The sequence below is a fragment of the Manis pentadactyla genome, chromosome 12, assembly GCF_030020395.1.
Source record: "Manis pentadactyla isolate mManPen7 chromosome 12, mManPen7.hap1, whole genome shotgun sequence".
NCBI lineage: Eukaryota > Metazoa > Chordata > Mammalia > Pholidota > Manidae > Manis > Manis pentadactyla.
In genome coordinates this window covers 42940466-42956760 of record NC_080030.1, presented here as the reverse complement: position 1 = coordinate 42956760, position 16295 = coordinate 42940466, and the positions used below count along the sequence as shown (strand labels likewise).

Below are 16295 nucleotides of genomic sequence, written 5' to 3'. Positions count from 1 at the left end.
CTCAGGGCCAGGCCCGAGAGGGCGAGCAGGCAAACAGGACAGAGGCATCCATGGGTGTTCACACCAGGCCTGAAGAGACTGAATTAAATATTTTAACCAACTCCACCAGTACAGGCATTTGTGGTCCTAGATCTTAAAGTGATTTTTAAAAATAAAATTGCATATTAAGATCACAATGAATCATACTGGAATGAGACAGACCTTAGTTAAGTGTCAAATATTATAAAGAAATAAGATGTTCCTATATGTCATGTACAGTGTTCCACTCTTGTTCCACTATTTTTCTATAGTATGGGACATCTAATGAACTTAATAGTATTTATTATAACTCATAATTCTCTGACTTAAAAAATGTTTTATTACCTTAATATTAAAATTCGGAACTCACTTTCACCTAGAATTGTTTTAAGATCAGAAAGTATAACATTAATTCAGTTAAAAAATAACATGGCCTCTAGGCTCAGAATATTATGCTACTTGAAAGCATCATCTAACTTAAAGATGTGGCGTATCACTTTAAAGGTGTGTGTCACCACGGGCTTTTGGTGATGACTGAGAACTGCTGCCACAGTGTGTCTTCTCCAAACTGGTTTTGTAGCATATATATATCCATATACATAAAGCCGGAGACATTCCCATGTTAGGGATTTCCAATCGTAAGCTCATTTTTGTGACTTATAGTTCCCAGTTAGTTTGGCTTAAGGTGTGCCATTTTCAGCTTGATCTTTTCTATTCAAATCTTTCATCATACAGAGTAAGATACTGGGGAGGCTTTGGATCCTGCTGTGCCGTGCCAAGCTACCAAACTCAAAAAAATGCCATGCTTGTCCTTGCAATGATCAGAAGGGTTACTTTTTTATATGAAAATGTTGCTGTGTTGTTTATCCTCCACATCTCTGTACCGTTTCTTCCCCACTGAACATTTTTATCAATTGTGAGTTCTCTGAGATCTGCTTCTGCAAAGGGAAACTGATAAATGTGACCACCGCGGTGTGGCCCCCCGACCCACCTTCTCCCCCTCCCTCCCGCACCACACAGAAGGCCCTCGAAACATGGTCACTGAACAAACGGATGAAAGGATGTTCAGAGCAGCATTATTTCTCACATCAAAAATCGGAAACAAATCAAACCACCAACAGGGAAAGGTAAAATACACTGTGGTCTATCCACATCCTAAATTACAGTATAGAACCATGAAGTACTATCCTTTCCCAATTTCATTGTCAGATACAGTAAGTGAAGAAGAGACCTATATACATAGTATAAGGCTGCAGTTTTATAGGATAATTTATAATAAAAAGAGATCAAAATTAACCATATGTCTTGGCAATAGTGTTCTGGGTGATTTTTTTTTTCCTTTACACTTCTATATACATTATAAATAAATATTATATGTCTTTTATTAAATAAATAGTATGTAGTCTTTATAAAAGACCGCTCACAGCTCAAGCATCCAATCCTGGTGTTTTCTCTGATTCTCCTCAGGAGTGATTAAAGCCCAGCACTCCTACCACCTTGTCTTAGTCCTTTTTTTTTTTTGGTTATCAGCTTTATTGGCATAGAATTCACATACCATACAATTCCCTTATCTGAAGCACAGTGATTTCTGGGGTATTCACAGATTTGTGCAACCATCATCACAGTTCATTTGAGAACATTTTCCTCCCCTTGGAAAGCAATTCCCCCTTCTCCTCACCGCCTCATCATAAGCAACCACTAGTGTATTCTCTATCTATGGAGTTGCCTATTCTGGACATTTCCTATAAATGGGATCCTACAGTATGTGGTCTTCACAGTCTTTTTAAATATCACCCTTGTCAGCGGTCATCAGTAATGTGATGATGAGCTAATGTGGCAGTTACCACTGAAACTTCTGGAGGGCAGACACTGGGTAAACTAAACCTTGTTTTTTTTATAGCACTTTTAGGTTCATGGCAAAATGAAGGTCAGGGAGTTCTCATACACTCCCTACAGACTGGGTGATTCTCATCTTTGAGACCAGTGGTGCATGTCCAGCAGTGTCCATTGAATGTCTGTTAAACGAAGGGCCCCCAATGTATAGAGACAAATCAGTCTCCAAGGGATTTTATGACTTGCCCAAGATCATTATGGCAGTAGGTGAATGGGATGTTCAAGTCTCCTTTCTGATATTTATGTTTGTACAAGGCATCACTCCTGTGTTTTTGTAACCTCCTATGTAAAATGGTGGTAGTACCTACATCACAGGGTTAGGACATGTGAGCTATTCCTGCACCCAAAGTCATCATGTGTCAGATGTGGCGATCACCCTACCATGAAAGATACACAGTGTAAGACTAAGTGTACTAAGAAGAGAAGTATAGGATTAAGAACGTGATCACTGGAGTCAGGCAAACCCCCAGCTCCGCCAAACTCCAGTTTCTCCAAAGCTGAAAATCAAGACCATACTTAACTCATTATAGATGGCCCCTGACTTCATCATTCAACTTACAAGTTTTGCTTGTATGATGGTGCAAAAAACAATACACATTCAGTAGAAATTATACTTAGAATTTTGAATGTTGATCTTTTCCTAGACTAGCCACATGCGGTAGGATGCTCTCCCATGATCCTTGGCAGCAGTGGAAGCTCCCGTCACCCAGGGATCAGAAGGGGAAACAACGCAGACACTGACAACCACCCTGTCCCCATATACAGCCGTTCCGCTTTTCACTTTCAGTCCAATATTCCATAAATTACGTGAGCTTGTCAACACATTACAAAATAGGCTTTGTGTTGGATGATTTTGCCCAACTGTAGGCTAAGGTAAGTGTTCTGAGCACGGTTAAGGTAGGCTAAGCTAAGCTCTGTATGTTCAGTAGGTTAGGTATATTAAATTCATTTTCTACTTAGCAGTATTTTCTATTTACAATGGGTTTATCAGGAGGTAGCACCATTGCAAACTGAGGAAGATCTATGCATTTTTAAGATTAGATGAGGTGTCTCTCCAGCACCTAGTATAGTGTCTAGCTGATGGAAAACTGGTATTTATAATTTGGACTAGTTTTACTCCCACTTTACCTGTGAACAAAAATCCTGATAAGATTGCCAACCGAGTGTATCCTTATCTCTGTGTCTCATTTTAACTCACGGAGGCACCTAAAGTTCACAGACTTTAAGTAACCCGCCTAAGGCTACATAGCATTTGAACGCCAAAGCGGATATTCTCTCCATAGTAGGCCACCTCCAGCCCTGATATCGAAGCCCGACCACAGCCATGTACCCTTCCAGAAGCAAACAGCCTCCCAAAGGCAGGCTGGTAGCAGCATCCTAGGCAGAGGTAGAAAGTACTGGCTCGGGACAGGGCTCGAGCCCCCTGATGCCCCAGCCCCCCTGATTCTGTTAGCTAGCCCCATTCTTAGTCAAGAAAGTGCCAGAAAGCCTGCCCTTTTGACGCCCAGGCAAATCGAACGAGCTGCCCTACGTCCCGCAGGCCCCCGCCCACCCAACGTCACTGCCACTAGGTGCAGTGCCCCCTAGGGGCCCCGGATCCGGCTGTCCTTCCTGCCGCCGGCCCGTCACCGGCCCGCCGGGTTCCGCCTGGCGCCCGCCCCGCCACCCTGGACAGGAGCCTGCCGCCGCCGCGCTCCTCTGCTCTGCAGCCGCATCACCGGTCGCGGGAGGACCTGCCGGCCCTCGCCCCCGCCACCCCGCCGCGCCATGAGCGCGCGCCTGCCGCTCTTCCTGCGCCAGCTCCGCCGCCCGCTGCGGCCCCCGGGCCCGCCGCGCCGCTCCCGAGCGCCCTGTCGCGCCAGCAGCGGCAGCGGCGGCTGTGGCGGCGGGAAAGGCCCGCTCGGGCCGCGGCGGCTGCAAGACTCCCAGGCCGGGAGCAGCCGCGGCCCGGGCAGCCTGGCGCCCCCGGCTCGGGGCTCCATCGTCAGGTGGGTGTCCGGCGCTCGCGGCCGTACGTGCCCCTCGGAGGTGGGGTGGCCGGCGCGCCCAGGCCTCGGCGGGGCCCGGGGCCGCACGTGCTTGATCCCAAGCCGTTCGGGGGCGCGGGTGGCCGGGGGCGGGAGCCCGGAGAGGACGGGCTGAACGTGCCGGACGTGCCGCGCGAGCGGGCGGTGGGCGGGGCGGCGAGCGCGAGCATCCCCGGCGAGCGGCTTGCTACGCGCGCCGCTCCACGTGGGCCACAGACGGCGGCTCCGGGGCCCCGGCGCGGGCGCGGCCAGGGCGGGAAGGGGGCGGCGCGGCCGGGGCGGGAGCCGGAAAGAGAGGGGGCGCGCGCCGCGGTCGGCGGGGACCGCGCTGGGGCGCCAGGGGACGCCGTGGGCTCCCGGGCCCCGGAACAGGGCTCCGTCCGCACCGCTGGCTGCCTTCGGCTTACCCTGGGGCCAGGCGTGCCGCCTCCCCAAAGCCCGCGACCTCCTGCGAGTGGGAGAGCGTGTGTTTTGAGCTACATAATCCTTTTCTGGACCAGTCAACGTGGAGCCGGGCCCGTGATAATGAGCAGAATGCGGCCCGAGAAGTCGGGGCTCACGGTCCCCAGCATCACCGCACGGGCGGCGAGGAACCCCCAGCGCAGAACCTCGGGAGCCCTCGCCCCCCACCCCCACGCGCCTCCCCCATTCCTGCCCGGCCCTCCTGGGGAAGAGGGGAGGAAGCCCGACAGGCCTTTCCTGGAGAAGCGTGTTAACTGGGGACCTCGGCCGCGGGGAGCGGAGCGCTCAGGACACAGCTGCGGCGGTGGGAGGCCCTTGCCTGGCTCCCCACCCCGGACTAAACTTCCTAGCCCCAGCGTGCCACGTTCCCCCTCCAGCCCCTCACACCCTCCTTTTTCCTTCTCTCCTTCATTATTCTAAAGGTGATTGTCTTTTACCTCCTTCTGTTTCCCAGGCTCTTTTGATGTGGTGATGACTCTAAGAATCCATTTGTTTAGTTTATCCTCTTTCTGAATGTTGAAGTTAATTTAGGTCTCTTCCAGTCTTTAGATCTTAGCCAGTGTACAGCTGAGCTCGTCGTGATGGGGCAGCGTCTGAAGACAGCACAGGAGGCAGAACGAGTGACTCATCACCCTGTTTTATTTTCCGGATAGCTCTTAACCTTGAGACTTCTTTGTTAATTTAGTGTCCGTCTCCCCCACCTGGAATGAAGGCTCTGTGGGGTCAGGGGTCTTGTCTCTCCTTCGCTGCTAGATCCTTCCTACTGGAAAGAGTGCCTGATATAGGGTAGGGACTTCTGATGTCATGGGTGAATGAATCACTCAAGATTTGGAGTTACTGGTGGGTTTCATTCATGCATGTTCTTTCATGTAAAGCCATGGCTTCAAAATGAGTAGAAGAGTCCCTGTGAGGCCAGGGTTAGGATCCTGCTGCACTGGACTAGCCAGGCTCCATTCCATCACAACAATGGGGAAATGATGGTCTACCCCAAAGGCTCATGGAAAGGATTATATTACATGAGCGAACACAGACCAAATGCATACACAGTCCAGGAACTGTCACCGACTAAGCCCTCAACAAATGTCGGCTCTTATTTTTTGTTTTTACAGCACTCTAAGCCAAGGCTTGGCAAACTTTTCTGTCAAGGACTAGATAGTAAATATTTTACGTTTTACAGGATGAGGCAAAATAGAAGCTATTATGTAGGTAATTTCATCTAAGAAAAAACAAATTTTCATAATTTTTTTATTGGTGAAAGTCAAAATTGTATTTATGGATACTGACATTTGAACTTCAAATAATATTCACATGCCACAAAATACTGTTTTGATTTTTTTTAACCATTCAAAAATGTAAAAGCCATTCTTAGCTGGTGGGCCATAGTTTGATGGCTCCAGCTCCTGTTCTAAACTAGAAGAAAGAAGAATTGTACAATAAATTACTGCTTCATAGGATAATGATTGAGAGACTGGTTTTGCTTTAAATATAATTTTACCACTTCCTAGCTTGCCAGAGCACAGGCAAAGCTGTGTCATCTCTATTCCTCATATGCAAAATGGAAACCATAATATCACCTACTTAAAGGTTGCTGTGGACATTGCTGTACTCCAGTGATGTATCCTATGAAGCATATTTTTGATATTTCCCAAACTGTACTTTGAATTGATTGTGCCTTACAACCGCTCTTGGGCAGGTGGCAGTCACAGCATATTGTCCTTACCTGTGCCTGTGGGAACTCGGGCACATCCCTACACATCATCTTAACTTTAATCGACGTATATGCATCATTTAACAAAACTTCCCTCCAAGTGATGCTGCCAGGACTTGGAGTAAAGGGGGTGGGGGTCGGGGTGGGAGGCAGTTATGTGAACTAAGCTGAAATAGATGTCCAGGAACCTTTGTATGTTAGTTCTGGACTTATTTCATGGACACATATCAGGAAAGTTAAAGAATAAGCTCCCTCAAAAGCATAATGCCCTGTCATTTCTGGTGGTGTGACAAGGTAGCCATAACCGCCAGTATTACTGTCAACAAGTCACAGAAGGCAGTGATTTCTGGTTGGTGTCTGACAACTCCATCGACATCTGGTAGAATTAGGAAAGCTCCAGCATCAAAACTTGCAGAATGGGTGTTAGGAACTTAATGAAAACGCCAAGAACAAAAACGATGCAGTCTTTCAAGAAATGCTGTATCTCTGATGCTCTTGATGGGATGTAGGGAAAATAAAAATGCTAGCAGGGACTTCTGAGTCAGAAAAGTCACTCAGAAGAGTCAGATCCTCTAAAGATTTTAGGAATATCCCAGTTTGGTATGTTTTCCTTTTGATGTCCATATGTAAGTGGTTTATAGATGTAACTCCAGGGAGGAAATATGTTCACAGCCCAGGGCAAATTACCTTTGAAACCGCAGTCAGTCAAAGGGAGAAATAAAGTGGGAGAAACCTGTTTATTGCTTATAAGCTGTCGTCCACTTCTGCTGTCTCGTGTCTCTCATGACCAGGCTGTGAAAAGGGTCCCCACCCAACCTCTCTAGTCCAGATATGCCGTCACTCCCCCTTGTAATCATCTGTTGATATGGAGATGGACTGTTTTCTCTCCACCCCTTGCAAACACCTATTGATATGGATATACACTAAGGCCAGGTGAGAGATTCTGGAAATACTGCAATTTTACCCACAATAGAAAATTTTTTTAAAGTCTAAGTCTAAAAATTCTTTTGGCAGTTACAAGTAAGCACTGTGCTAAGATGAAACTATGACATGTAATTTAACTGGTAGCAATTTTTTTCTTTCATAGTGGTTTATAAAATAATAGTATGTCTTTCGTTCTCTATCATAAATTGTACTTAACACAGTAAATAAGATTAAAGCTCCCAGATCAGGCCTGTGAGTAAGAAGGAAATCAGCTAGGCTGCTTCAATAAAGAAACCCCCAAATACTGTGGGCATTCCTGTCCATGGGGAGGCAGTCCAGTGAAGGTAGGATGACCCTATGATGTCTGCTTATTGATTGCTCGCACTCTGAGTAAAAGGCAGCTAGCTGGCCTGGCCTCCCAGCTAGCAAGAGGGAAAGGGAGTCAAGCTGCTGGTGCACCTTTCCTCTTAGCCACACATCCCTCGCCTCCTGGCCAGTGCTCACAACCTATTAGCCAGAAGGTACTCATGTGATCCCATCAAGCTGCAGACAGGACTGGGAAATGTGCTTTCCAGCTGGGTGACCATGTGCAGCTAAAACTCAGAATTTTATTAAAGAAGAGGAAAATGCATGAAAGTATTCATAGGAAGTACTCACTAGTATAAGCCATGTTGTGAGTTTTACCATTACTACTGTTACGATCAGGTTGAATATATCTACTCATTGCCAGGCAATAGTTTATTCAACTGCTGTGTGGTGCTTTCAACCTGGATGATGTCTCAGAATACTGATGGTTATCTTTGGAAAAGATTGTGTGGAAATCCTTATTATATTCATTTATTCATGAGTACCTCCTTTGCCTTTGGAAAAGTTAAAGAGTTGAAATGTAGAATATTATTAATAGACTCTGCATTCAGGGATGTACTTGAATTGGTGATTTTCAGTAACCCTGTGAGCTGTTGCCTCCCAGACTCCTTGGTGTGGCCACAGCTTATCTGCAAGGGAGGCTGAGAAATGTGGTCATTATCCTGGCAGCCATATTTCCAGCAAATTTCCATTATTTCACAGATGGTCAAAGGGAGACCAAATGGAGGCTACGCAGTCAATGGTAGCAGATACTTAAGTCTAATAGTAATGACGCTAATTATTATAAAGCTGATGATGGTGGCTTCAATTATTAGTAAGTTGTCTTTGTGATAATACAGTTTTGAGTTTTACCCCCACATGGCAGTCCAGCTAGAGTCACACATTCCTTCCAACTGGAAGTTGATGTGGCAACTTTTCTCTCCCTCCTGCAGGAAGGTGGGGAAATCGCTGATTAGAAACATTTATGCTGCTTTTTAGATTTATTGAACCTGGCAACTCCTTTCTTGTTTGCTCTTCAAGTCACTCTAAGAATAACAAGAAACCCCAATAATGAGTAACGCACATATAACCACTTGGGACCCATGCTCCAGGGCCTTCCTGACTAGATAAGGACCCAACTTGGCCCAAATTAGCAGTCATAAAAGGCAGGACACAGCCCAGCACATGGCCCTCAGGCACACATTGAGCAGAAGATTTAGTGCTTGTTTATAAGGTGATATGTAAACTTGTACTTACAGTCCCTATTTGACACAATAATGGTTTTTTGCTAAGGAAGTTGTTTTATCCTAGGTGTTTGAAAACAGAACAAATGAAAATCTTACAGGTCAAAACATGTGCATGCCCCCCTTCAGTATCCTGTCTCTTCTAGCCCAGGGACAGTGGGAAGGCTCATCCTGGTTGAGAGTTTTGAAGCCTCTGAGCAGGCCCCATCTTCTCAGCAGGCCTCTCTCGTCATCCACCTATTAAGAGCAGTTCCTCCAGTTACATTCCTCAGCTTCCTCTCTGAAAACGGGGAGAAGCTAACCAATGCCTTTTTGCCCTTGGCCATTTATTGCTGATGGTATCTGGGTGGAATTTCACTTTGCATTGTTTGAAAGCTGTTATGTGCACTCAAGGCCCTTTGGGAGATAGGAACTGAATTTAAAGATGGTCTTAACACTGGGGCTTAGGTACTGACTTGCTGCACCTTTGTCTAATATGAAACAAAGAAGTGAGGGGCGTTTCGAACGCTGGTGGTGAAGGCCCTCTCTGAAAGTGCTCGTCCCAGAACACTGAGGAAGGAGCCTGACTTGTTCCGTATTCTCTAGGTCTGCCCTGCCCTGGGCTGGCTCTCCCTTTGCCTCCTCCCAGGGGTGCTAAGTCCCTAATGGGACTTGCAGGAAGTCCAGATGCAGCCTGTAGGGGGGCAGGAGGATGGGGGAGTGAGGCTGTCCCCCTCAGAGGCCTTGGGAGAGACTACTAGCCAGTCCCAATGCATCTCCTGTGTTTTTGCCGCATCCCTTTCCCTCCTCTTCCTCTCATCCCTCTAAACCCTGGGGCCTGGGATTCATCCTGACCTGCCACTTCTTATCTGACAGCAAGGCCCCCTCCCCAATCTCCTGTCTTCACTACCCTACCCCCCACCAAGATTTGCTTTCCCCTTAGTCCCCAGACTTTTTCTGGTGAGGGGATATGGTGGAGGACGGGATTACTGAAAAACCCCAAATTTTTATTACAGTATACTTGGAAAAGACAAGAGAAAAATTCCCCCCCCAGAAAAAGACCATTAACTTCTAGTTTGTTTACCTCTGCTGATTGTTAAAATTAGATTGCCACATTTCACACTGTGCTGGTATTTCATGACGTGCCCTGCCCCTCCCCTCCATGCTTTGACACTTGGAGTGTGGCCTTTTATTCTCTAATTATTTTCACTTACCATAACAAACTGTCTAAGAAAATGTGTTATATCCGTCCTTCCTATCATTAACAAAACATGACTATGTACGTGTTTTTCTTTCTCAATGTAGAGAAGTCATTCAGAATTCAAAAGAAGTTCTGGGTTTATTACAAGAAAAAAACCCTACCTTTAAGCCGGTTCTTGCAATTATTCAGGTAAGTTGAGAACAGGGTTCGGTCCTCCTATTTTAGGATGCCTTTCAGTTTAGAAGATAACTATACAAGCCCAGCTGCCTTTCCTGTCACAGAAGTCCCGTTGGGGTTTCTCCGAGGGGAGAGGGTGCAGCTGGAAATGCCATCTCTTCCCCCTTCCTCTGGCCCCTTTGCTTCCAGGGGGTCCCGGTTAGGCACCACCCTGCTTGAGCATGTCTTCCTCTGCATCTTTCCCCTTTGGGGTGGGTAACGTTCAGAGGTCAGGAGGTAAGTGCCCACAGAAGCTGCCTAATGCAGGATGTATTGTGGTCTAAGTGTGCTCGCCAGTGCTTATCAAATGTAATTTGAAGGTGGCAAAAGTGACCCTTTGTTTCTGTGGATGAGACATGGTATTTAGTGCTCTTACTACTAAATCTTTTAGAACCTGCCATAAGCTTGAAGGGCCAAAAGTCAGTACATGTCACAAGACTTTGCATTCCATGTGCATCGTCTGGCTGTGGCCTTTCCATTGCCAACTCTGTCTGGCTCTGTTTGCCATCTTGTTAGTACACGTGGGACGGCAGGTACAGGCAGGCGATGAGGTGAGCCCCGCCTGTGAGCTGACAGCACAGCTGTTGGGCTGCTACTGTCGTTTTGGGCACCACACACTTACTGTAGAGAAATAGCCTCTGGTTCCATCTGTGATATTCAAGACCCCAGGGCTGTGCTCAGGTCACCTGCATTTTTGGATCTGTCTCCACATCCCCTACAAAGATAGTGAGCAAGAAGAGTAGAAAGAAAAGTGGGTCAGGAGCCTGGCCTCCGATTCTGCTTGCTTACTTGATTGCCTCCCACCTACGGGCAAGTCATCTAAACCCCTGTGCCGGGTGTCCCCTTAGGAAGGAGTGCCGGCTGGGTGGCTCTGTGTCCTATGAAGGCTGTCATTTTTTTTTAAAGTGACACAATTTGAAAGCCTGAGAAACTGACACCGCTATTTGTTGCCTTTTATGAGCAGTAAGATTCTTTCTGTATTTCCTTATCATCTTTGTAATTACATAATTTATCCTCAGAGAGTTAGTCTCTGTTATATTTTGTTCCTTTTCAAGACTCTTGTTACATTCTCCTCCTTCCTCTCCCCTCCTAAGGCAGGTGGTGATAACTTGATGCAGGAAATCAACCAGAATTTGGCAGAGGAGGTGAGCATGGTTGAATTCTAAAAATTCATTGTAATTTTTTGACACTTCGTTCCCTTACAGTGACACAATCACCTGTGTTCCCTTTTCAGGCTGGCCTGAACATCACTCACATTTGCCTTCCTCCAGATAGCGGCGAGGATGAGGTAATTACACCAGAGCCCTGGAATCCTTATTTTGCTTTATCCTTAGACCTAACGTAGCTGCTAGCACCTCTTAGCTGTCAGTGGAACAGATCAGCCTTTCTTGTGGCTAAACTTTTATAGGGAAGAGTTTACTTTTTCCTCTAGCAAAAATGCTCCTGATCTCTTTGTCTCTTGTATGTGTCCTTTGAAGATGAGCTAGGACTTAGTGACTTTGGTTGTGTTTGTTCAGCTATGGTAACAGCGTCTTCTAGTGGATGTTGTCCAGCTTTCAGTGTCTGGAGGACTAGTTCTGGCTTGTCTCTGTCCTGACAGGTTGTTTGTCCTTTGGCTTCTCTGGGTCATAGTTGCCTTATCAACAAAATAAAGGAATAGGAGGAGATAATCTTCAGGGGCCTTCTCAGGCTAACGGTCTCTGAATCCTCCCATGGTGCTTTGGGACCGCTGATAGAAAACATGCAGAGGATCCTCTTGCTGCTCTTGCGTGTGACTCGGTTGTTTCTGCCGCAGGGCGTGACAGCCATCTCAGCCTCATCTCCAGCTCAGAGACGCGGCCATCCCCAGAAGTAGCAGTGAGGAAACTGGACCAGGGGCCAAGCCAGTATCTGGTCCCATGGCCAGCTTTACTTCAGACTGGGCTGTGAAGATTCAGTTTGATTTCCAATGATAGGCAAACCTCACACAGCAGCATCTGCAGTAACACAGAAGTTAACTTCTCTCGTACATGAACGAAGGTCAGAAGCAGGCAGTCCCTCCTGGCTGGTGCCACTGCGTCAAAAATCTCAGGCTCCTTCGGTCTTGCTGCTCTGCTGTGTTTGTTGGCTGCCTCCTACGCAGGATGGCAATTCGCCTCTGTGTGTCACAGCCACATCATAGCCAGCATCAAATAAAAAATAAGTCCAGCCTTCAGGAAGGAGAGGCATAATTGGAAATGATGACTGCAAGATGGAGAAAGGGATGATTGCAGTAGGAAGAGTGCTCTGAGACCTATAAGCTTCTGAGTTAGGTTGAAGGGATTTGCATTTATAGGGAGGGGTGGAGAAGGCTAGAAAGAGCCCTTGTGAGCAATGGGGTGAAAGGGTGGCTTGATGGGGTAGTAGGTCCGGAAAGCTTCACACTGCAGCCAGCCTGTTCTCTGGCTCACCAGGCTGAGGGTGGGCCAGAGTTTGTTAGCAACCTGGGAAGGAGGTTGCTAGTCAGTCAAACCCAGTCTGATTGAGGAGCATTTTATTCTGATTGATCAGTGGGGCCAGGTAGCAAAGCTCATCATTTGTGAGACAAAGAATGGGAATACGCTGGGTCTGGGTCTGTGTCTGGTAGACCAGCGAGTTACTGGTGAACCTTACCTAAGCCATAGGGGAAAGGTGGGTCTTTGCAGTGCACAGAGGATGGGGGAATTTCCTAAGCTTCTCTGCTTTCCTAGATCATGGGGTTCAGTTCAACAAGTTCTTGTCACCAGCAAGAAGAAAGGAAGGACCAAGACCAAAGGCGGACCCCAGATATCTTCTCTTTGGGAGCAGTTCCTCAAAGTCACAGTTCTGCTTTCATTCCGTGGGCCTGAACCTGATTGCTCGGCCATGACGCAAGGGAGGCTGGGAAATGTAGACTTTGCACCAGCTGGCCTTAGGTCATTTATTATCACAGCTAAAAACTACAGAGTTTATTACTAAGGAAAAGGGAAACTGGATATTGGGCAAAGAGTTTCTGCCACATTCATATTGTATTAAATATTGTAATATATTAAAATATTGATACCTGTCATACCAGTATAACAAAAAGCAGAGAAATTTGTTGTCTATTTGCAGGACACCTATTGTCTGCAGTAGAATTTGCATTTCTTTCAGTTATTTTGCCACTGGTATTGATAGCCCTTGACTTTTTTTCCCCCCTTGACTTAGACAAGGAGTCATTTATTCTGTTTTTCTTTGACATTCTGATACATCTGAACTCATATGGTGGTAGTAGTAGTATTATGTGGGAGAAGAGTAAGGATTTTAGTTCGTTAAGATTTTGTTGTTATTGCTTATACTAAATCTTAGAGGTGATGACAGACCTCACTTCATTCTGGGCTCTATTTAGATGTCACCACCTCTGACCACCTCCCACCTGCCATCACTCCATTCAACCTTTACCCTGCTTAATCTACTTTATTTTTCTTTACATCATTACCACTTCCAGAAATTATACTATTACTATTTTTGGTTTGTCATTACCATTAGAATATATAAGCTCCATGAGACTAGGTATTTTATTTACATTGTATTTCTTTTACTTAGAACTTGTAAGTAGGTGTTCAAAACATTCAAAATTTGTTGAATGAATGAAAGAATAATGAATAAAGGAAACAAATTGTTTTTTCTGAGTGTTATATGTCAAACGGCTTTTTCTTCCCTTACCAGGTAGAAATACCATAGTGAAGTTTGCTAGACAGTGAAACAAAAATGGTAAACCAGCACTTCCATGTAGTGCAAGCTATAGCCATGGGCTAGTATAGTATCTCTCTTACTTATGAACAAATCATATTGTTGAGTGAAATGGATCATTTCATTTAATGATGTTATCCCCTGGTGTAAAATAAACAGAGGATAGAGCATCACTTAAATTTTAGAGACATACCTTCCCACTTATTAGTATTACATTAGCTTCCCAAACTATCCTTTGGTCTTTTTCATAAATAGTGGAAATATTTTAGTGTTTCCTATAAAAAGGAGATACTTATGCTTAGAGTTCATCTATCATAAACTTCTGGAAATGCTTTCTATACCCCTAAGCTGCAGAGAATATGAGGGCCTGAGTAATGACTGCTTGGGTGTCCTGATTAGAAAGCTTTAGTTGAATACATTGTGTGGGAAACCCAGGCTTGTCTGGGCCAGCCTGGAACACCTGACATTTATGCTTCCTGGCTTCCCTGAAAGTTGGCAGTGAATTTGGCTCAAGTGGGACTGTTGACAGGGAATTGTCTCTTGCCTGTCCAGACCGTACAGGCTGTTGAGCTTTTGTGTTGTTTTGCTTTGTTCTTTTCTGGCATAGGGTAGAGTGGTAGGGAAGACTGAGAAAACTACAGAAATTCAGCCTTGCTTTTTTTGAACTCTTATAAACACAGTGAAAAGAGAAAATAGACTTCTTCTTTCTGCTTTACAACAAGTCTTCAACAAGGAGTGAAAGAGAAACCATAACATGCATTTTTATGAAAAAGGTTTATGTGTGTATATATAGAGAGAGAGAGCTTCTTTCACTGGGCCTTATTTTCACAAAACTGATTTTAGTTATTTTTCTCTTTAGATTATAGATGAAATTTTGAAGATTAATGAAGACTCCAGAGTACACGGCCTTGCCCTTCAGATCTCTGAGAGCTCATTTAGCAACAAAGTCCTCAATGCCTTGAAACCAGAAAAAGATGTGGATGGGTGAGAAGATATAAAAGAAAACAATCAATCCTTATTGCTAAATGAATTTTCCTACTGTAATTTTTTTTTTTAATTTCACCATTTTAACTATATCAGTAATTGAGAGATGAAAGAAATCATTAAAAATATTTCAGGAGTTTGAGTACTTAAGTTACACCTAACAAAGTTATATTTTGGAAAATACATTTACCCTTTTGTAGTGCTTGGGTGCCATTTTGGAAATAATCTCCTTACCCTATCATATTCATTTGGTAAGTCCCTGCCTGACTTAACGCATCCTTGCCCAGCACTCCCTCTTCGAACGGCTTTTCCTTGGTAATTCTGCCACCAGACCAGAGAAAAAAACCCAGAGACCTGATTCACCAGCAGTCCCATATTCTGCCTTATTCCCAGGCCAATTGAGAAAAACAAAACAAGCGCTTTTGTTCATAACATAAGGTTCTATTTGAGATTTGAGGGAAAAACTATAAATATCAGGTGCCTTGATCCTGGCTTTTGACTCACATCCTAGCATGGTCCTTCATGGGGCAGAAATACTGCCATTCATAGGCCTGTTAAAAAACAATTCAGTCAAGTGAATTTGAAGACCTAATTGGTTTTATTAACTGACTGATGAATCGGGCAGCATCCATGTAGCAAGTAGAGATATGTTCCACAGAGTTATACAAAATGAAAGGTTTTTATAGACAGGAGGATGGGGCAAAAAGTTATTGGCAAAAGAAGGAATTAGGGATTGTTTCAAATAAGGTCATCTTTCCTTAGGAGCAGGGGGTCTTATGCAGATGACCTCACTGGAAATCAGGCAATTCTGGACTGATTGGCTTAAAATCCTGGAAGGGGCTGACATGGCAGGTAGCTTAGGCAGAATAAGGGACAGCTATAGGACCATAGCATTGGACACTTCAAGGGGCGCCATTCCACATAGGCCATTGCTTGGAGCTCTCTGGAGCTGTGCAGTCAAGCCCTGCATGACCTTTCGCTGTGGTCCTGCTATCCAAGCAGAACCAGAACACTCAATGTCATCCCAGCTCGTAGGGACCACAGTGCCGTTTCCTGAGGGACTGCTCTAAGAAGCTAATGGCCTTTATTCCTGTCCACTCTTTAATTTATGTTTAGTTATTTAGTACATTCTATCAAACATTGACTTGGATGTTATTTGGGATTAATACATGTGAATTACAAACCAGTGAGTTTGCCTTACTATTTCCCTTATTTTCGGATTCAGAGTGACAGATATAAACCTGGGAAAGTTGGTCCGTGGGGATGCTCATGAGTGCTTCATTTCACCTGTGGCCAGAGCTGTAACTGAACTTCTTGAAAAGTCAGGTATGGTGCTCCTTCAGAAATGCTGCTGTTTTCTATTTATTGGCATCATACATAATTTGTTAACAAGGATTTGTTTCTGAAACATTCGCATTGAAACATGGAAGGGATTTCAGTGTCAGCTTTCCTTATTTTTCTCATCTTTGGAGAGACACAAATATGGCATATTTTTTTAAAAGAGAAACTGGTAAAGATGAGTACTAAACAAGCTCTCAGCTTCTGTCAGGTAACAGTTAAAATAACCACAATGGGAGAAGTTTCAA

At 45.2% G+C, this 16295-nt stretch overlaps 1 protein-coding gene across 10 annotated transcripts in view; it reads left to right on the top strand.

Moving 5' to 3' along the window:
- The first annotated feature begins 3491 nt into the window (after window positions 1-3491).
- MTHFD1L (methylenetetrahydrofolate dehydrogenase (NADP+ dependent) 1 like) overlaps window positions 3492-16295 on the top strand; it is a 163182-nt gene continuing 150378 nt past the window's right edge. For 3 of the 10 annotated variants that reach the window (XR_008992727.1, XM_057489106.1, XM_057489107.1), the window contains exons 1-6: window positions 3506-3899; window positions 9906-9990; window positions 11112-11162; window positions 11252-11305; window positions 14585-14709; window positions 15935-16035. Coding sequence is in view for 6 of the 10 variants with exons in the window: in XM_057489106.1 (XP_057345089.1) it covers window positions 3679-3899; window positions 9906-9990; window positions 11112-11162; window positions 11252-11305; window positions 14585-14709; window positions 15935-16035 (637 nt within the window). In the remaining 4 variants the exon portion in view is untranslated. Of the gene's footprint in view, window positions 3900-9905; window positions 9991-11111; window positions 11163-11251; window positions 11306-14584; window positions 14710-15934; window positions 16036-16295 lie in introns of all 10 variants that reach the window. The other 7 variants (XR_008992729.1, XR_008992730.1, XM_057489110.1 and 4 more) reach the window with 6 other exon arrangements.